Below are 22,240 nucleotides of genomic sequence, written 5' to 3'. Positions count from 1 at the left end.
CATTTTGTAGTATAGTTGTACAAGCTCAAGCCCGTTTGTCATTAGACCAATCGTGGTCATTCTCGTGGTCATTTTGATTTGCTTCAGCCATTCCGATGACGCAATTGCTTGGATACAAAATTTAAAGCATGCCGGAAGTTGAAAAATATTCTGTAAAACATTTTGTATTAATCAATCACTGTGTTTTGTGTGGCACGCATTGTCACCGTCATTCTTTGAACTCGTCCATCTACTGTCGATCCGCCATTTTCCTTTCACTGGATTTGCTGGTATAAGGCAGCAAAAAAACCACCTTTAGAGGCCATTTTTCCCAGCAAGCGGGGGTTGGCCTTTTTCGGGAACTGTGGTTGTTGTTGTTTTTCGGTCCCCTTTTTGAAGCAATGTTTTACGGCCGGATGCCCTCCCTGACGCCAACCCTTTTTGCCGCCTTTAACGACAAGCAGGGAATTACCAGTGAACTGGTACTCAATTTGCCGACCTCGGAAGGATGACAGGCTGAGTCAACCCCCCTGGCGTTAATTCAGCGATTGACCGGGATTCAAACCCAGGATCCTAGGATCCTAAGCCGGCACCCTAGCCGCTAGCCCAACACCAGGGCCAACACCAGGGCACCAGGGCCACGTGTATTAGGCAGCAAGATGCCTGGCAATCTCCACGTGTGCCTGGCAATCTCCACGTGTGCCTGGCAATCTCCACGTGTGCCTGGCAATCTCCACGTGTGCCTGGCAATCTCCACGTGTGCCTGGCAATCTCCACGTGTGCCTGGCAATCTCCACGTGTGCCTGGCAATCTCCACGTGTGCCTGGCAATCTCCACGTGTGCCTGGCAATCTCCACGTGTGCCTGGCAATCTCCACGTGTGCCTGGCAATCTCCACGTGTGCCTGGTAATCTCCACGTGTGCCTGGTAATCTCCACGTGTGCCTGGTAATCTCCACGTGTGCCTGGTAATCTCAATGTGTGCCTGGTAATCGTTTACAATCGAAAGGCAATCGGTGAAAGGCAGTTGGTGGGTATGTCGACATTATGGAGTTGGGATTTTTTGGGGTTTTTTGGGGGTTTTTTTGTATATAGAATCGAGGCTCATGTAAGAGCTAACACATTGAACATGAAAACATGCACAGACACATCAAACATACAATGAAGGGAGCAGGAGACAAGAGGGGGAGAGAGAGGGAAGCACATAAGCACAACAACAGTGGAGAACAGGACGTTCGGTATACAGTCACGTGAAAAAGTACACCCCATGTAAAGTTTTGACTTTTTCAACATATTTCAACATACAGCTATTTGATCTTCATTTCAACAATATTGATAGATAAAGGTGATATAATTTAACAAATATCATGAAACATTTACATTTTGTTGTTCATTGTATAATTTAAATAAACATAAATGCAAATTTCGCATGTGGAAAAAGCAAGTACACCCCTACATTTATCACTACTTCAAATACCTAAAATTAGAATCAGGTGCACCAGCTCAGGTGCAAATGATTAGAACATCGTCAGCGAGGATCTTGGAGGAACCTGTCTTATTTAAACCTCAGACATTTCGTTTGGTTTGCTCTTTGTTGTTGAAGTGTGCGGCGTCACCATGCCTAGATCAAAAGAGTTCTCTGAGGCCTTCAGAAAGAAGGTTATAGATGCCTACGAGTCTGGGAAGGGATTTAAAAAGATCTCCAAACAATTTGAAATCAATCATTCGACTGTCTGGAAGATCATCTACAAGTGGAGAAGATTCCAAACAACTGCCAACTTGTTCAGCTCGAGAGCAGACCGCAAGATGCTGAAAGAAGTCTCCAAGAACCCCAGAATGTCATCACGGGACCTACAGGTAGCTCTTGCCACTGTTGATAACGTGCACGAGTCTACCATTAGAAAGAGGCTGCACAAATTTGATCTTCATGGGAGGTGTGCCAGGAGGAAACCTTCACTGTCCAGAAAGAACATCAGGGCAAGACTAAAGTTTGCCAATGAACACCGAGGCAAAGACCAGCACTTCTGGAACAATGTGCTCTGGACAGAAGAGTCAAAGGTGGAGCTATTTGGCCACAGTACCAGAAGACATGTTTGGCGAAAACTAAAGACAGCATTTGACCACAAGAACCTGATACCAACTGTAAAGCATGGTGGCGAAAATAATATGGTTTGGGGCAGCTTTGCTGCATCAGGGCCTGGGCAGCTCACCATCATAGAATCCACTATGAATTCTTCATTGAACCAGAGGGTGCTTGAGGACAATGTGAGGCCATCTGTCAGAAAATTGAAGCTCAACCGAAGGTGGACCTTGCAACATGACAATGACCCTAAACATACCAGTAAATCCACCAAAGAATGGCTGAAAAGAAAGAAATGGAGGGTTCTGGAATGGCCAAGTCAAAGCCTGGATCTCAATCCCATCGAGATGTTGTGGGGGGATTTGAAACGAGCTGTGCATGCAAGAAACCCCTCAAACATCGCACAGCTGAAAGAATTCTGCATGGAGTGGGCAAAAATTTCTCCCAGTCGATGTCAGAGACTGGTAGACAGTTGTAAGAAATGCCTACTTGAGGTTGTTTCTGCCAAAGGGGGCAATAACACCGATTAGCGCCAAGGGTGTACTTACTTTTTCCACATGTGAAATTTGCATTTGTTTATTTAAATTATACAATGGACTACAAAATGTAAATGTTTCATGATATTTGTTATATTATATCACCTTTATCTATCAATATTGTTGAAATGAAGATCAAATAGCTGTATGTTGACATATGTTGAAAAAGTCAAAACTTTACTTACTTTTTCACATGATTAACTGTGGAAGGGGGAGGGCTGGGGGAGGAGGAAGGGGTCCACGGTATAAAGCAAATGAACACTACTAGGAATTTCAGGAAAGAAGTTGGGGATTGAAAGATGCATATTTCAGGTGTTTTGATGGGTGGTGGAAAAGATCAAGGTTTTGGATGGAGGAAAATAAGAGATAGTGGTGAACAGTTGTTTTAAAGACCTGGAGGGAGGAGTGGGATTGAAAGGTGTGAGAGTTTGTTCCAGAGGCAGGAGTAAGGAGGAATGAAAGAGTGAAGGTGAACAGTCTTCATTTTGGCAGTTTAACCATAAGAAGGTCTGCAGGCAGATCTTGTGCGACTTACAGGAATATTTCGGGGGCAGAGCACAGATAAAGCAGGGGGAGCTAGGCCGGAGAGGAGTCGATAGAAGACAGAAAGACCACCGACCTGCCTGCGGTGAGAGAGAAAGGTCCTCAGAATCAGCTTCATCGCGGGAGATTCCAATGATTCTGAATGCTTTGGTTTCTACAGCATGAAGCAGAGCTAGGTGTGAGGCAGGAGCACCGGTGCAGAGGGGAGAGCAGTATTCCATCGAGCTGTGGATGAAAGCTTTGGATGTGGTGAGGAGCTCAGAAGTGCCCAGAAAGGACTTCGCACGATGAAGGACGCCCAGTCGGCGACTGGCTTTGGAGACCAGCTTGGAAATGTGGTTTTCCCAGGAAGGATCATGGCAGATAGTGAGACCCAAACGCTTGAGTGACTGACTGACTGAATGTGAGGAACTGACTCAGTATATTGGAATAAAATGAATAATGTGACCAAGACACACATACATCCTGTACTGTAATGTCTGTGCCCATCACTCCGATGCAATCAAATCTTACCCCATGTGCAAAGGTACTTCGTTATCGTTACCACATTTACTGTTGTCAAATTCTGACAACTTCATTTTTCACTGTTGGACACTGGGATAATACTGTTGTGTCACCGGCGATCAAGACCGCCTGTTGGTGGAAAGCCGAACTGCTTTAACACCTGAGGCGGCAGCCAATATGGTTGTTATTGCGTGCGCGAGATGGAAGGCTGCGAGGCGTTTATCTGAATGAAAAAATACGGGTTTATTCCGAAACCACAAAACATGCAAACACCACAATAAATTCAACAATCAAATAATTCAATGAAAATAAATCAAGGAATAAAAATGTCAAAAATTATGTGGAGGTTAAATAAATCCTACTTGAGGTAAACTAAATTCTAATTTGAGATGTCTCCACTCAGTCACAAATACAAACACACATGGGGAAAATGAAATGAAATAAATAAAACCTTTATCATGCCGGCACTTCTATTTTGGCCCAAATGGCCCCTTTTCGTAAGGCAGCGGCGGTGGCCAAGTTCAATCCTCTCACGTTGGAGCACTCAAGGTGGTGCCGGCCGACGAAGGTAAAGACGCCCAGAACCGTGGGGCGAGCAGTGAAGACAGCCTCCTTCGCCTCCAAAGAAACTGTGAGCCAAAACCTCTCTCAAAATGCCGACGCAGCAAAAGCTCCTCGCTCTCCAAATCGCGCCCAACTCGGTCAGCACCGAGATCGAAAAACACAAAGATGGTGCAGCATTCTTTTTCCGAACAGAGAGAGAGAGAGAGACCCACCCTTCTTCTTCAATCTCTCGAGCCAATAGTCTCGTTAGCCTCACAGTTCACCCCGCCCATGATCTGCAGGCCAATGGTGTCCCTCGGGGAATGGCCCGACTGCTCTTTCTCCACCCTCCATTTCTCCGCCTCTCGTGGGTGGGCTTTCTCCTATTAGGTCCTTTGGGGCGGGGCTTAGTCCAACAGGCTCTTCCTTGGCTTTTGCCAGTGGTAAGTATTCATTGGGCCGGCTTAGCTTGGCTTGTGAAATGTTAGGGATTGATCATGGGGAAAATCACACACTGGGGAAAACTAACCTTAATCCCGACACTAATTAGCACTGCTTCACCCCCCTCCACAACCCCTCATGTGGAGAACACAAACAACCTTAAGCTACAGTTTCCCTACTTTCTGTACATCGACATTTCTCCGACACATCACACGGTCCAAGCTATTAATTGTACAGTGCTATCTTTCCTACGGTAATCTTTTATCTACACCCACAAACGTAACAATACGTTTCATGGTGTTAAATATTACAGGAAGTCACCAATTTATGTCGAGCCATTTCACGAGAACATCGTTAACACATTACGGGACAATAGTCGATTTAAGTCACGCTAGTCCGATATGACGTTATTTTAAATCAGGTACAGTGCACAGCATTTCATGTACTGTTTTCTTAACACAAGGTTCGTCTTCATATAACTTTCAGATTTCTGAGACGATTGGCTCGAGAGAGTGAAGAAGGAGGGCAGGCCTCTCTCTCTGCTCGGGAAAAAGAAGGCTGCACCGTCTTTGTGATTTACGATCTCGGTGCTGACTGAGGTGGGTGTGCTTTGGAGAGCGAGGAGCTTTTGCTGCGTCAGCATTTTGAGGGAGGGGCGGGGCTGTATTTCCCCGGTGCTCTGATCGCACCATCTCGCTGCGCCTTGGTAACGACTTCTCCTATCAGGATGCACTTTCAATAGTTCGATCAGAGATTCCTAGACTCCAGATTCGCCACGCGACTCACCAAAAAGCCCGATCTTGGTGAGGAGAATGCCGTATCGATCCGGCCTTAGCTCCCTTTCGCCTTCCCAGCCCAAATAATATTCGAGCCGTCAGTCCAAGACACGGAGGCCTGCCTCTCGCTCCCTCTAGTCCCTCCACTCTTATCACGTACTGTACCATTAAATTGTTTGTGTACACACATCATTTCAATCATGATCTGAATTGACTTATTCAATTTTTGTCTCCAATGCCATATACTCCTGTGTTGAGGATTACTTTGATTGCAAATTGACAAAAAACGTGTGAATTAAATAAATCGATCAACTTTTTGTCCTCTTGCCCATATGGAGTTATTTCCCCTGAAGTTTGTGGAGTTACTTCCACTTCGAGTTACTCACTCGCGTCTGCTCCCCTAGGAGAAAAGTTTGGAGAATGGTCACTTACATTTTGCATTTTGCTCATTCCGAGCTTGAAGGAAGGTGGACGAAGGGGTTGGGGGCAGGAATGGAAGGATTGATGGATAGAGAGGGGAAGGGATCAAAATTGACATTATTGCTTACACATGTAAATTCTCCCAATGCTTATTAAAAAATCACATACATTGGAAATGACTTAATGAGAACTTGACTTGCCTTAACGTTGCTCAGTTGTGCATTTGCTAAACCGAGAGCATCAAGACAATAAAAGACAAAACCGGCTTGCAAGAAGCAAGTTGCACGAACACACGTCGATTGATTGACCTGCATTATGTAGCGACCATCAGCATCCTACCTCACCTGCAGCTTGACCTGATTAAAGTTGAAATGCCCCTGCGTATGACTCAGGCCGATGTCATATTGCCAGTGGGCCAGCCAGTTACCAGCCAGTACACGCTCGCTCGGTCGCAGTTCCTGCTTTACCAGTCCATCGTCAAGGGCCTGGCTGGGCGAGCCAGACAGACTTAGCACAGAATACGAATTGCTGAGCTGGCTCAGACGGACAGCCACTGTTTCACAGTCTCCAGTTGGACCTGAAACAAAGATGCATGCTCATGGTTCTCAAGCCACAACGACAAGACTCAAAAGTTAGACTTGTGGTTTGGGTTTATTTTCACGTGCTGGTGAAAATCTGAGATCTCGTTTCCACCTCACTAAAGCCGAGTTTTCATGTCGTTGTGTCTTCGTCTAGTTGTTGCTGTTGTATCCCATGCAACATTTCATGTTAATTCGTTGGTTGTTTGTTCTATTTGTTTCATATTGTTCAAGACCTGACAAGACCTTTCCTCGGCTAGAAAGTGTGAAATTTCTCTGTGTCTGCATTCCTCGTTGTGCCTCCTTTCCCAGGTATTTTTCTTCTACCTCTTCAATAATATTCCATTTCCTCTCTTCGCTTCAATTATTTTTTTAAACTCCATGACTCATATTTCTCCTTGAATTTCCTTCTGCTTCTGGTTCTACGTCGTCATCATCCCCGCTTTTCTCGAAACTGAATCAACATCAAATATAAACGCTTCTTCTTCATTCAAAAGCATTTTAATGCATCTCAACCCTTGCATTTCCTTCGTCTCTACCACAACATACAAGCCTGGTTTTGGCTTAACGGTTAAGGTGGTTGGCTTAAGATCCTCGGGTCTTGTCGTGCCGTTGAGTTAATACCAGGTGGGTCGACTCAGCTCGTCATCCTTCTGAGGTCAGCAAAATGAGTACCAGATAGTGGTAATGGGGGGTGGGGAGGGGGGGGGGGGGCATGGCATTGCATCAGCGGCAGTCAAGCCCCCAGAAAATGATGCAGCCAATCAGATACTGGTTGCATATGAATAAATAAAATAACCGTGATATATGTCTTCTTCTTCTTCTTCAGGATTATTTTCAGAGCTATTTATCAGCTACGTGCTTGCTCCACCAACCTTCTCCCTCCCTCATAGCAAATGTGTGGCTCTCAAGGAATTCCTTTCATCTCCTCTACTCGTCAAGGCTGGAGTGCCCCAAGGCCATGTTCTGGCCCAGTCTTATTCCTAATCTTCATCAATGATCTCTCTGGAAATCCTCTTCATCTATTTACTGACAACTCCACCCTCTGCCATGACACCCCTCATCCTTCAGACAGGAAAGCTGCAGCCTCTTCCCTCTCTTCAGTCCTTGACAAAATAACAAGATGGTCAAACACTTGGAATATGTCTTTTAATCCTGAAAAAATCTCTCACGCTCCATCTCTCTCGGAAAGGGCTGTATGACAACCCCCCAACTTTCCTCCCCCATTTACTTTCTTAACAATCCTCTTGAGGAAGTTCAGTAATTGAAACTCATAGGTCTCACTATCAGCCATGATCTTTCTTGGGCAAACCACATTTCAAAGTTGGCCTCCAAAGCCAGACGCCGACTGGGCACCCTCAATCGTACAAAGTCCTTCTTGGGTGCACAAACTCCTATCCACCTACAAAACATTCATCCGAATCTTGGAGCACTGCTCTCCTCCTGGGCTGGCTCCCCTGTCTCACATCTTGCTCAGCTTGACACCGTAGAAGCTAAAGCTTTCAAGATCATTGGAATCTCCCATACTGAAGCTGAGACTATGGGTCGATCACTTTGCCATCACAGACATGTCAGTGGTCTCTGTCTTCTACCATCTTCTTTTTGGTCTTGCACCTCGGCTCCTTATGCGCTTTGTCCCCCCAGGTTTCTGCAGGGCATACACAGTCCACCATCAACCCCTTCTGGTGAAACTACCTAAATCCAGAATCACTGCTCACCTCCACTCATTTGTTCCCCTTTTTCCAGCCTGTGAAACCAACTTGGACATAATCTTCAATGTCATTCTTCCCTCCAGGTCTTCATGTCTACCCTCGTTATCCCCACCTCACCCCAATCCCTCCTCCTTCCAAATTTCTAGTTTCCCTCCGAAGAGTTTCCTTCTGTATCCATCTTGTCCACTCCATACATCCTCTCTTACACCCCATTCCTCCTCACACCAATTGTTTGTCAAAGTGTGCCTCCATCTTGGTCTTCAACTCTGTGGTTGGTGTTTCTCCCCTCTCCGTCTACTTTTTGTTTGGTCCTGTTGCATTCTGATCCATTCAGTGGACTATTACTAGCTCTTCTATAAGCTTCAATTATTTATACAAGAAAAAAAAGACATTCAGGATGGCACCCAGGATCAAAAGCATTGAAAAATTAGCAGCAGCAAAAAAAGTACCTGATCTTATCTGGATGCGATTTCCCACCGAAAAGCCCCCGAAGCTGCCAAAATCATCACTGTTCACCAGGATGCTGGAGCTTTGGGCTGTGGTGTCAGTAGCCAAAACTGGATCTTCGGGCACGTCAACCACCGGAGGGGTGTCAGACGTACAGAGGAGCTCTTGCTCATATTGGCTACTCAGCTGGCACACAAGATCCCTATTTGGAATGCTTTCCTCGATGCTGCCATTTCCTGGAAACCGGAATCACAAATCGAGTGCATTCAAGGCCGACTGCGATCGAATGACGGAAAATGTGTTCAATCTGAATACTGGGTTACAGACATGGTTATGGTTTCCCTACCAGCAGATCCAAACGTTTGTTAAATCATCTTGCCATTATAATCGTGAAAATTTGTTTGTTTGTAGCATAAAATGAAAATGTCAAAAGATTTGATATCAAACTGAAATTTGGCAATTTTCTGTATGTGGATTAACATGTTGAACATTTGTCAGAACATTATAGAATCAAAAATTGCTTGGCCCATTTCCCTCAAATGTTGCATAGGTGTGCAGGGTAAACAGGTTCAGGTCATGGACACAAAGAAAAATCCCCTTCCACCTCCACCCAGGGGGTTGGAAGACTTGCAATTTTCGCCTGTACACGCAGCATAGTCCAAGTGATTTAACCACTGACCTTTGCCCAGAGGGAGAGGGTATTGAAGGTGGAGAAATTATGCTAATCGTGAAAAACAAAATCCACCAAGTTTGGAGGTGTACCCATATTTGTGTGGCGTTGATGGTACCTTCATAAAAACTTTTGTGTACTACATCCGTAACAATTATATCAATGAAAATGATCATACTTCATATTAAAAGATGCCAATCCTCTGTGTGCATGCATTTGTCGACAACATGCGCACACTTCCGCTTTCCTCTCCTATGCTTTAGTAATTGCAATTTTCACCTGTAGACATGGTGTAGTGTAAATAATTTCATGAAATCATATAATCACTCTTGGAGAGTGTAGCTATGACTAGTTAATAAAACTGGCAGAGGTGGGAAAGGTAACACGAGCTTACCAAGCAAGCACAGGAAAGGCACATAAGCAGCACTGGCCAGTTCAGCATTGAACACTTTCCTCATTTCTTCCATCCCTGGATGCTCATTATCTGCTTCACCTACACCATGATCACGCACCATACATTGGTCACCTTTACCCTGCAGTGGAGAAAGATGAAAATCACAGACGAGAGGTTACGCAGCGTCCTTTCAGCAAGACCATCCACCATTTATTTATTTATTTCATATGCTCATCGTTCAAGAGACTAAAATTCCCTGTTTTCTCCACCCCAACCCTAAATTCCCAAAGGATCAACTTTGTTTACACACGATCTTCAGTCCACAACCTATGCCCGTCACACATTTTGGTTTTCAAGATAACGTGATATTTGTTAGCGAAGATGTTAGAAATGTTGGTGAAGAGACTTTCACTTCGAGCAATATTTTAAAATGCCCTAAAACGAAGAACAGCCATGGAGCAGAAAATATGTAGCAAACGGGACATTGTTTTTGAAAATCGTGGTAACGTCATTGTGCTGAGGGTTGTACGAGTATGACAGGATCGTCACTGCATGGCGAACCAATGACACCGATGGATTGGAACTGGAGTGGTTTATATTTACACAAGGGATTCCTTTTTTGCTGGGTTCTCAAGTTGGTCATGAGAGCGGTCTTACGTGGCTTCAACCACGAAACTAAGCAGCCAGAACAAGCGGAATCCACGCCGAGACCAAGTGTATTTGACAAAAGAAAATAGCACGGCGGAAGGATGCAAGAAGCAAAACAGTGTAAATGCATACATAATAGGTGAACACCCTGACCTTTTACGCATTCTCGAACAAACCAGGTGATCTCAGATTTCTTATTTATACTAATCCTAGGGCACAAACAATCCTATGACAGGATAGAGACATAAAGATGGGTGAAACGGCAGAACTTTTGAAAAATGGAAAGTAACGAGTAAAACGACTCTTTACAAGGGGTGGCGGAGAGGGTGGAGGCTGGAGGGGTGTGTGGGGCCCCGTAAAATTTTGAAAACTTGAACTTTTTCAAAATATGCATTTTGGGGATGATCTTGTCCAAATAGTCACAAAAAACTATGCAAATTAAAAAAGTGATATTTGGGGAATTTTTTATTTATTCCACCTGAACCATTGGACCAAATTTTCATTGGCCTTCACAGACTTGTAGCTTACCTGCCTGCTGTAGCCTACTGTTTGAGCATTGGCCTACCGTTTACAAAGCCCAGATGTGCTTGGGCCAGGGTGGGGATTATACGTTCGTTTTTATTGCCAAATGATACTACTATTAATGTTATTATTGTTAATATTAGTATTAATTAATATATGCTTTGTTACAATGTTGTCATTATTTATTTATTTTAATTAGAATGCCATGTCATGGAAGAACCTATTAAGCTACTCTATACACCATAACATGCCATGCATTTAAAAACTGGGAATTCTTCCCGATTCTTTGTAGTGAATTTTCCAGATCTCAGATCATAATAATCTATGCCGCTCGGTGTCATGCGTCACGCACTAGAGCATACACTACCCCTTTTACTGGAGGGGTTTCCTGGAATCACCGTGTGGAGAGCCGGACGGATTTAGTTAATAATGTCATGATGCAGCACAGGCATGATGGGGAAAATGGCCTCCTCCTGCATCAAAGGTCCTTGTTAAGATTTATTGGTCGAGTATGGAAGTGGTCACAAACTTCACCGCAACCAACAGACATCAGGTTTTGGATTTGTGTGCAGCAGAATCGTGCCTCGACTTCATGCAATGTGAAGAAGGCACTTCGTTACTTTCCGTGACGTTCATAGGAGGAAACAGCAATGGGAAAAATCCAGCAATGTACGCTATTTCTGCATTTACTGAGATAGACAGACGTTCTCCTGCCTTGCGGACATCACATCACGATAACGCGCTTGCAAACTTTTGTACCTGGCCAACGTCTACAAACATACCTCATAAAAATTACCATGGGAGTAATTCACATAATGATGATCATGATTAGTGTTAGCATTGCACCCCATCTGGATGAAATAAGTTAAGGAACGAATCAGCACATCGGAATAGCACCTCAAATCCCGATAATTGCAGGATGCTTTTCTGACGACAAATATACAGAAACTTCAGTATGAGTCGTTACAAAAATATGGAGTTCCATGCTATACGGAAAGAGCTTCACACATACACAAGGCCTTCACACATCAATCTTTAACGAACCTCTGCTGCAATGGAAAATCCCTGAAAGAATGCACTCAGCGCTTCAGACATGTGCCTCTGGACAGAATCAACGCCTATCCGTAGACAAATCAGCATCATCAGACTCATTGACTTCTGGCACAGCACAGAGCGGCATTGTACACCGCTGGGAAAGCTGGAAACAAGCACACCCACAATCATCATATCACCATCCAGCCATTGATTGTTTTTTTTTTCCAAGCATGAAAATTTTCCATCCAGTTCAGGCTTTGTCAAACCTAATGCTGGAAGAGGTGAAAACATGCAAGATGGGCAGCAAGGCATCATGAATGATGCACCACAGGCAGTCGACGAGAGACACGTCAGATAGGTATGGAACTATGCACTGGAGAAGCACCACGGCACCGAGCAAGCCGGCCTCCCGCTTTGGGTTCAGCTTCAATGCTCCGCTACAACAGGACACCTGCGGCACGTGCCGACGTACAAAAGCTCCAGGCAGCGAACAAAGCAACACTGTTCCACCGACCTCGTCTGTTCAATAATCTTTTATACACATCACCCAATTGTTGATCAAAATGTCAATATGCACTTCCAATTAAAAAGCTAAATATTAAATCAATTCATCCAGTTGATAGGCCTGGTGTTGGCTTAGCGGTTAGGGTGCCGGCTTGGGATCGGAGGATCCTGGGTTCGAATCCCGGTCGATCGCTGAATTAACGCCACGGGGGTTGACTCAGCCTGTCATCCTTCCGAGGTCGGCAAATTGAGTACCAGCTTTCTGGGATGAATGATCCCGGTGTGTACCCCGGTTTAGAATAGGTACACCGTATCCCTGCGCATCGTAAGAGGCGACTAAGGATTGGCGTCAGGAAGGGCATCCGGCCATAAAAACATTGCCTCAAACAGGGAACCATGATTGTCATGGGGCCCGCAAGGCTAACCCCCGCTCTAGTGGGGAAAATGGCCTTAAAACGATCATTCATATTCATATTCATCCAGTTGATGGGCCGAATGGTAAATCTTCAAACAAACCACGCTGGTACGTTGTTCACAAAGCTTTTAATATCTGATCGATGGAAATCCTTAACGGATTCCGAGCACGACATTAACAACTCACAAGGTAAGAGATGTGTGGGATGTATTGCAGAGTGAGCACTGGTTCACCGTAGGTGAACGCCAGGTGAATAAGGCAATGCAAAACCGGCTCAGCATGCCGATCTCCAGAAACCTGCTGTGCCTGGTACGCAGCAATACCCACTTGGCTTTCTCCTTCCATCTCCTCACAAAGGTACTGGTGCTTGTCAGACCCTGCGGGAGACAAACGTTGCGACGATATTGTCGAGAGTGTGGCTTGGCCCAAATCGATTACCGATGGCCCACGCCGATATTTTCAACGGAAACCCTACCGAGATAACAAAATGAGAGGATGCGAAGTAGTGTCCGAGCCACGTATTTGGAAGAAAGGGTTGGACCCAACCGGCCAATCTGTGTCCGCACCATTGAACAAGCTGTCCCTGGGAAAAACAAAACACCAGACATCCAATGTCAAACTTATTTATTTATTAAAAGGACAAAAATTGTCAACCATTATATGCCTGTGGTATGAATTTCGTTCCAAGTAACGAACCATGATGTAGCTTTCATAAAAGTTCAAATAGTCGTTATCTCATACACAACAGAAGGAAATTTGAAACAGCCATACGAATTAGCTTTTTGACGTCGCTGTTGGAAATATCTTGAGGTTCTGCAGTTTCTCCATTTTCTTCTACATCCACTGCACACGGCATTTCACCAGCAAACATGGTATTTGCCTCCAAGCACGTGTCCTGTGCATCCGTTTCCATGTCGGTATGCCCTTCTACTTCGCCATTCCCCACTGGAAGTCCTCCATCATTTTCATTGCCAAGTTGTAAATTGACGCCAACATCCTTATCTGCCTGCAGGGTAGAAGCAATTGTTCAGGTTGTAGTGATTGATGGGAATTTGCTCAATTACAATCAAAGGTGAGCATAAAACGAAGATTCAGAGGAGTGGCAGCAGCACAGAAAGAGCCAGAGGAGAGACATCAGAAGAGGAACATGGATAGAAGGAACAAAAGGAGGAAGATTAAGAGCAACAGGGCAAACACAATGGAAAGAGGAAAAGGAAAAAAAAAAAACTGCAGAGTTTAAGGAACACCATACCCCATGCTGTCTGGAGAAACAAGGACATGGGCGGGGTCAACAAGCGGAAAATGTGATTGGTTGTGATGACGTTAAAAGCTGTAATATTTTGTCCAAGTACTGCTAAAGGGGCGGTTTTTGTAAGTGACAATAAGGTGATTTGTGTTCTACAATGTTCACATATATAATTCATTAATAATAAAATTAAGATTTTAAAGGTTATACAAAAAAGTTTGAAGTTTACTGCCGATGATGCAGTGTCTTTTACACCACCTTATTTAACGTTACATTAGTTCTTTGTGTCTGTTGTTTGTGTCCATTATGACGTCCTTAAAACCAACAAGTTTCATTTTTTGAATGATTTTCAATTTTGTTTGACTGACAGAGGAGAAAAACAATCTCACTTCTCTCTGCACGTGTGCGATCGGGACGAATTCGGAGCCAAAGTACTAAACTGCAGGTTTGTTTCCCAATCAATGTTCAAAATATAACATTCAATTGAAATGAAGTTGTTCAAACAACAACAGGCATTTTAACGCCATTTTCACTGCTAGGGCGGGGATCAGCCTTGCGGTCCCCATGACAATCTTCTCCATTTTGCCCTATTTTCTGCATCTCCCCTTGATAACCCCCTTGCCCGGATTTCTTCTTTGACCATCTTTAGCCAAGTCTTTCTCGGTCTTCCCCGTCCTCTACTTCCTTCTACATTCATTTCCATCACTCTTCTCAACCAGTCACTTTCATCCTTCCTCAACACATGACCAAACCAGCTCAACCTGTTCCTCTTCACAGCATCAATCACAGGCTCTATTCCCATCATCTTTCGCAATTCATCATTTGTCTTCCTCTCTCTCAACGATACTCCGCACATCCACCGAACCATTCGCATTTCCACCCCTTTCCAGCCTTCGTTGCTGCTCTACGTTCATTACCCATGTCTCGCTCCCATAAATCATAACACTTCTCACACATGCAAATGAAGTTGTTCCTCGATCATAAATTGACATTTGTGGACAGGCAGACAGAAGGGAACCAATGGCTTAACCCCGCTCTTCACTTTGCATGTGCGGGGCAATGAAGAAAAGGATTAGCAAATGGAGGGTTAGGCCGAGATGCAAATTATTTTGCAGTAAAGCATTGCCTTATACATGGAGCAAACTACGAGTCATGTGATGCCAAACTGGACCATTAACACCCCCTTCCCATAAAATATGAAAATCAAGTGACTACCAATAATCTCACCTCACAGGAAACCTCACTTCCACTGCTCTTATTGCTTTCCTGGCTGGTGGAATCTGAAGCTTTTGGCACAACAGGGTCATCTACACCAAAGATGGTCCCAGTAAAACTAATAGTATCCACCAGCATATCCTGTTAAAACAAAAGCAACTGACAAATCAAACAAACAAAGACACTCTGCAATAAGTTACGCATTTCAATAACATCGAGGAACAAAATAAATAATGGGCTGTTGTTACCACCAACCTGATGAGTGAAGGACATGCCCACTGAAAAGTCATCCAATTCCCCTTCTGGCCCAACAACCGCACCGCCTGCAACGGTATCCTCAGCAATTTCAGGGGTGTTTGAACCTGTTTCTCCAATAGATTGCATGTGCAACAAAACCTGAAAACGAACACGGAATCAGAAGATGTTGCTACATCCCACTTTCAGGATGTTGCCAGTTCCCAAAAGTCTCAATAAAAACAACCAGAACAAACTCTAATCATTGGATCAGAAAAGTCATGACATGACAGAATATTTTTAAGGGATACTAAATACTTTCAATGGCATGCTACAAATGATCAAAATAAGAGTTTTGTGCAAGTTCACGGAGTCAAGATAATTGAGGGCTAGCACAAGGCCATTTTGCCCATTGCTGCCAGTGTGTCCCATCCTGATCCTAAATTCTCATCCATAAAATTAGGAGCAAAGTATACACCTAATTCCCAGCAAATAATTTGCCAGCAGACCAGTAAACAATGATCTGCTTTTCCACACAAGATACAAAGGGACATTCAAGGTCTAAACCTCAAAAGCAGATACGACAACCGGCCTGCTGAAGCCACTGGACCAGAATGGAAGTTTTGGTTCAACCCGTTATTCAAAAATCATTTTCATATTCATATTCAAAACCCCATTAGTTTTGGTTATTTCATAATTAATGTGAATATACGGCGTTTTCGAACACCAGGTTTAGCAACTGCCATGATCGTGCGAATATAGAGCTCCCTGTCACCCTTGATCCCATAATCTGTCTCTTTCCCCTTTATCCTCTGTATTTAGTTTTTTTTGATCCTTACCCATTTTACTTTCTTACTTGCCAAGAGGTTGCAAAACCCCCATAGAGCAACCGTCTATATGGCACAGCAGGGACATCATCAGGCATCCTCACTGAAAACCGCCCACTCCAACCGGGTTCCCCCAGAGATGAAATGTTAAATAGTTTACTGTATTTTACAAGTTGAGAGCCAGTTGTGATTAACTGATGTACAGCAGTGTCAAGTTCAGGGTGACAGCGAAGGCAGAACTGGTCCCGACTCAGGTCGAGTTTGTGTTCATAGGTTAGAGTGGTAACTTGAAGTTCAGATAACACTACTCTGGAAGAGCATGGGAGGGTTTGCTCAGATGAATGGATCACGTGGTGTGGTTCGTTGGTTCGTTGAGTATTTTCTTGTTTGCTGTTATTACAATGAGATGGTGATTATGTGATTGTGAATGTTTTTTCGGAGATGTGTTTGAAGGTGAAGGTGGCATAGCAAGTCGCCGGTGAAATATTGTTGTGTCTAAGAGTTTGGTTGGGTGTTTGGCCAACTGCAGGGACATTGCAAACGCAAGTGTGTGATATTCATTCAGCAAGCGTGGGCCTGGACAGAAGACGTCAGAGGCACGTCTTTAAAAAGCCGGCGTAGAAAAGCTGAGGAGGGCCGGTTGAGAGGGTTCCAGAGCAGTTGCATGGAGATGGACCGTTCAAAGTGCCAGCAGAGAGTTCTGTGCAGAGTGAAGGCAAGAAGAGAGTGCCAGCTCTAGCACAAGTCGCTCGACTGCGTCTAATTAACGGCCCAACTTGCATCTCCCGGTGCCTCAAATAAAACCCACATTTTCCCTGCGTCTTGCGTTCCCTGCACGATTATGGTGTAATTAAAACCTTAGATCCAGAAAGGTGATCAGTCCATCTACGTTTAGTTCAGCAAAACTGATGTGCATGCTCCCGCCCCTCCCCTCCCCCTGCCAACCCCCATTTCTTCTCATATCGATTTATTGTTGCTGTGCATCTCCATTACCTTTTGATTTATTAAACCAATGATTTTAAAATCGGCGACAGATTGTGCCTCTCTGGTTTGGCCTCTCTTGATTAATTAAACTATCTACGTGCCTCTCTGGACTGTGCCTCCCTGGTTACGCACGCGCTTCAGCACACAGACCCAATTATTCAAGTTCACCACACCTCAGACTTGCCGAGTAGGAATGGAAAGCCTCCGAACTGGCATCATAGGAGTTTTCCTACAGCTGTCCTGGGTCACCCATTAGGTAGGCCCAGCACCATTGCATATATAGAAATAAATAGATCCAGGAAAAAAGCCAATTAACATCAAGCTACAGCAGGGAAAGCCAAATCCGGCTAATTAAGTATACACGAGGTTCCCATTAATTCTTTAATATCAAACACTAGTTGTGACGGTTGAATGTTGGTGGTGGTGGTGGCCATGGTGTAATTTAGTGATCACACATGACCTTCATAACATATAATGTGCAATGAAGTCAACAAATAGTATTGCAATTGGCAAAACCCAAAACAAAACTCTCAAAAGTTGCAAGCGCTCTTTCTTACCCGGCTTCGAACTGCAGTTCCCACTTCGTCCTCTTCCGAATGCTGCTCCTTTTCAAAACCGGCTACGACATGGATAATATGGCTAAAAACGTGTTGCAAAAACTGAGACAAGCCGAGACAAGACATGAGCTTCTCCACAAATTGGTCTTCGTAGAAGCACAGCTGGTCATGTCCGGCACAACAGTTCTCATAGGCAGCCACAAGAAACCTTTGTAGGTACTTGCTGGTGTTTATAGGCCCGAGTGCCTTGGAGATGGGCTCAAACAAATGCTGGATGGTCAAGACAGAAACAGAGTTGTCGGACATGAGGAAGACAAAAAACGGCAGAAATATCTCAACACCCTCAGAACACAGGATTTCAAGGATCTCAGGCAGGTCTCCTTTCAAGCCTTGAACAAACTCCGGCATAGCATCCACTTCTTTCTGCATCTGAGAAATCTGAAAGTTAACAGCAAATTTGTAAAGAGCTGGGAAATATGAAGGAAATGGAATAATATCCAAGTGGGGACTTAGGATCTGCGTTGGCGTTGGAGGAGGCAAGCCGTGAATCACAATGTCGTACTTGAATACACAAATCCCATCTGTTAGAAGTTCTGGATCCTCATTTGCTTGCAGTAGCATCTCCACAACGTACCGGACAGGAAGCGCAATTTCATGTCGGCAAGACCGCAGTAGCTTCCTCACTGCCTTGTACCTCTCAATTAGAGTCGCCTCTGGTCTCATTGTTCGCAACTTTGCAGCAAAACAAAGTTCTGCAACAAGAACTCCAAAGGCTTGCATGTCTCTATGAACAAAGTCAGATTGCAAAATATCTGGTACTTTGACTTCTCTTTTTAATGTTTTTGGTTCACAAAGTCCAACGCTAACGGTAAACCTGCACAGAGCTTCAAACTCATCCAGGACCTGAAGAGGGTTGAATTCTTCTGGCAGGGAGAACTTTATAGTGGACGAAGCTTCACTTTCACCTGTTTCCCCCTTCGGCTTCTTTCCTCCCACGATGCCCGAGAGCACGGAAGTATTGTTCTGCAAAGTGGCCGTTCTCATTTTCCCATTGTCTAAATCATCAAGAGCCTCGGTCGCCTGCTCAAAGCTGCCGTCATCCTCCGCGACGGCACACGCTTTTTCAACAATGATGTCAAGCTCTTCAGAAACAGTCTCTGGATGATCTGCATTGAATGGCTGTTGGGTATCAACAATGACATCTTTGGATGCACTACAAGCATAGTTTTGTAAGTGAGGTACAAATGGAGGTTCCAGCATAAATATGCTTGGGTTGCAACGTCTGCGAGGGTGAGGCACGTCAAAAAGTTGGACAACTCCGTAACTCGAGAGATTCGTGTGTTTGTCAACAAGGTGCAAGCAAACGTTTTTTGCTGTAATGGATTCCTTTCCGGAAAGTTTGTAGCCAAAGGTGAGGTCAATCCAGGTGTGCAGGTTTTCAGATACCTCTATACTTTCCAAGATACATCTGTGCTTTTCCACAAAGTCCTGGTAGGAGGTGCACCAACTCGGAATCTGTAAGTCAGGCATGTCAGGATGGACAGAGCGAAAAATCTCAGGGTCACAGAAAAACTCGGGAATGCATTCATCTGGGGTCCAACTCTGCAATCGTCCAATGCTGGAAGGATACTCGTTTGGTTCCCACTTCGACCGAACGTGCATGCACAGTACTTCCTTTCGTGTCTGTCTTGCTTTATACACGTAGTAAGTAATGTCGGAGAGAACGTCGGAGATATGATGGGATACGTGCACATTTTCTAAGGAGCTGTTGGTCGAAGCTTCTTTGTTCATCGTATAAGTGAAGTCAAGCTGGTCGTCACCCTTGTTCAAGCGATATTTTGATTTTGAAAGATCTCTGAATTTCCCATAAGGAACAGTGAAATCGATGACCCAAGGCAAAACCGGATGGTAATTAGGATCACCCATTCTTCTCCCGGCTAACCGATTAAGTTCCATGAGGTAATCAAAGTTGCTGCACTTTCCATGAACCCATTCCGCAACAAGATAAACCAAATCTTTCCTATCACTCACTGGATCATCATCACCATCTGCATCAACGTCATCAATTTGTTGTTGCACTCTCTCCTTACAACCATCTGACATTGCAGAACGGTCAATATTCCTTGCACTTGGTGCCATCGAGTTCTTTTCGTAATCTGCGATTCTTGGGGAAACTTTAATGCACAGTCTTTCGTCGATGAAAATGTCACGCAGTGTTAAGGAACCACAAGCCAATCCAGAATGATGAATCTTCACCATCGCTTGCAAAACCTGATAGAGAACAAATAGAACCTTGGCGTGACTGTTTGCCAGCTTTGCAGGACTGAATGTGATGACATCGTGCAAGCTGTGACCTGGAAATGGCTGGAGAATATAAAGTACATCCTCAGACTCTAACAAAGCCAATGCTTCCACCACATTGAGACGTGAGGCTTTAATTTCAGAAACATTTGTCCGTTTTGCTTCTGTGCATCCACGTGTATCACCACTTGAAATCAGAAGAAAGGGAAGCTCGTAGAGCTTTTGCAGAGCTTCTTTGACCACGTTTTCAGCCAGAGTGCACCTCTTGTGCTCAGCAATTGGTTGGTGGGCTAATGGGTAGTGCTTCGGAGCATCCTTCCACCGGTTCCTGTAGTTCTCTGTGCATATCGAGTGCATGAAATGGAGGAAAGACCTCCCCACTTGGTTTGACTCGTTCTCCAAAGGATTTGTGGATAAACAATCACCGACAATGTCGTACTCAAGATGCCTCTTGAGGATGACCTGTATGCAGATTCTGGTCCAACCCGTTGGGAGTCTGGTGATGGAACGCTGCAAGAGGGTTCCAATTTCACTCGGCCAGAGACCTTCGGGTTTTGGGCATGACGAAGAGGGGTGGCATCCTTCCTTGATTTCCCAAAGCCATTTTTCCGGAACGTATGCTAGAACGTTTCCATGCCAGTCGGCCAGCTGGGAACCAGCGATGCCCAAGTCCCTCTGCACACAGGATGCCTGGAAAGCCATGGTCTTTTCTCCAGTGGCATCTCTGCAGTCACATCTGCGTAAACATTGCTATCAGGGGTCACTTCAGCAGAGTCCTTGGATCACCAGGATCACAACACCCATGTAAAGTGTAGAGCAGTTTTCAATCGCTGAAATGACAAAAATGCCACAAATTATAATCTCACTTTAATCAAATTGTTGAAAACTGAAGACATTTTGTTGAAGAATCAAAAACAACTTTTAGCACGAGTTTTCAGCAAGCTATGCAGTTATCCATGGCTGACAGACAAATGGTTTGAACAGTGAAGTATAGCTGAGGCCCAGTTGCAGAAACAGGCAGAACACTTTTTGAGCCTCCCCCTATAGCATAGGGAAGGCTTATTGATGTTGACAGGTTCTAGACTCGTTTCTGCAGCTGTTAGTCCTTGAGCCAGACCAAAAGTAATGCTCCGGCGGGGGGAGTAATTCTCATTATGATTTTCCATTAGACCAATGTCTCAAGAGTCAGAAAAGGTGTGATGGACATCTGAGAACGGTAGCTTAGTGCCCGGATGGACGCCATCTTTGAAACCACCCAGCTCGAAAATGCCCATTTGGTGGGGTACATTGTTGCACGTGTATCTGGACTTCTATACTAGCTATCGATGTGCGGTTGACGACTAAATATACGTCCGATGTGTACCGTCTAAATAAAAAATAATATGAAGCATTTTGTTTTAGATTAATTATTATAAAAATCAATTATCGAAAAAAAATCATATATTTTTCAATATTTTATTATTAGACTTGTACTTTTTTTAGTGAAACAACACTGGTATGATTTTCCAAATTATGCATTGTGCTACACCGTTTATCTGTCTATAAAAATAACTCAAAAACTAAAACATATCATCCACCACGAGTTTACAACAAATAAATGTAAAGAGGCATAAAATGACTTAGGCCGCCGCTGGCATTATCTATTCTGACGATAACGCAAGTTAGGAATGTCGTACGGAGAGGATTTTAACACCGTATACGATATCTAATAAGCAGGCGGAAATTGTTACATAGGAAATCTGCACTTTGGTGGCCATCTTGGATTTCAAAATGGCCGCCAATTATATTAATTATTCATTACTAGAGTTTGGAAAGACGTATGGAGCTGATTTTAACACCATACGATGTATATTCCTAATAAGCAAGCGGAGGTATCATTGAACATGTCATGTTTTAGTCAAATAACACCGGTATGATCTTCCAAATTATACATTTTGCTAAACCGTTTATCTGTCTATAAAGATTTTCAGGCAATTTGGCCTGCATTATAATAGAGAACAACATATGCTATACAATATACAGTGCACACAAAGTTAATCATCAGAGTCGCCATCAGAGTCATTGGCATCCTGAGCCACGATAGCATCATCCTGCACCATGTTGGAGCATCCCTGCAGCTTACACACAACAG

The 22,240-nt window shown here is 44.2% G+C and overlaps 1 protein-coding gene across 2 annotated transcripts in view; it reads right to left on the bottom strand.

The window, feature by feature from the left end:
• WDR81 (WD repeat domain 81) overlaps window positions 1-22,240 on the bottom strand; it is a 44,989-nt gene that overhangs the window by 5,598 nt on the left and 17,151 nt on the right. Inside the window, exons 3-13 of one of the 2 annotated variants that reach the window (XR_013621456.1) lie at window positions 17,809-20,939; window positions 15,462-15,602; window positions 15,219-15,347; window positions 13,517-13,751; window positions 13,221-13,328; window positions 12,932-13,122; window positions 12,093-12,277; window positions 11,836-11,989; window positions 9,622-9,760; window positions 8,560-8,793; window positions 6,160-6,397 (exon numbers count right to left, since the gene is read on the bottom strand). Coding sequence is in view for 1 of the 2 variants with exons in the window: in XM_068103112.2 (XP_067959213.2) it covers window positions 6,165-6,397; window positions 8,560-8,793; window positions 9,622-9,760; window positions 11,836-11,989; window positions 12,093-12,277; window positions 12,932-13,122; window positions 13,221-13,328; window positions 13,517-13,751; window positions 15,219-15,347; window positions 15,462-15,602; window positions 17,809-20,811 (4,752 nt within the window). In the remaining variant the exon portion in view is untranslated. The remainder of the gene's footprint in view (window positions 1-6,159; window positions 6,398-8,559; window positions 8,794-9,621; window positions 9,761-11,835; window positions 11,990-12,092; window positions 12,278-12,931; window positions 13,123-13,220; window positions 13,329-13,516; window positions 13,752-15,218; window positions 15,348-15,461; window positions 15,603-17,808; window positions 20,940-22,240) is intronic. The other variant, XM_068103112.2, reaches the window with a different exon arrangement.

Source organism: Myxine glutinosa, chromosome 14, assembly GCF_964187855.1.
Source record: "Myxine glutinosa chromosome 14, kmMyxGlut1.1, whole genome shotgun sequence".
Lineage (NCBI taxonomy): Eukaryota > Metazoa > Chordata > Myxini > Myxiniformes > Myxinidae > Myxine > Myxine glutinosa.
This window is presented reverse-complemented; position numbering and strand designations above follow the sequence as displayed.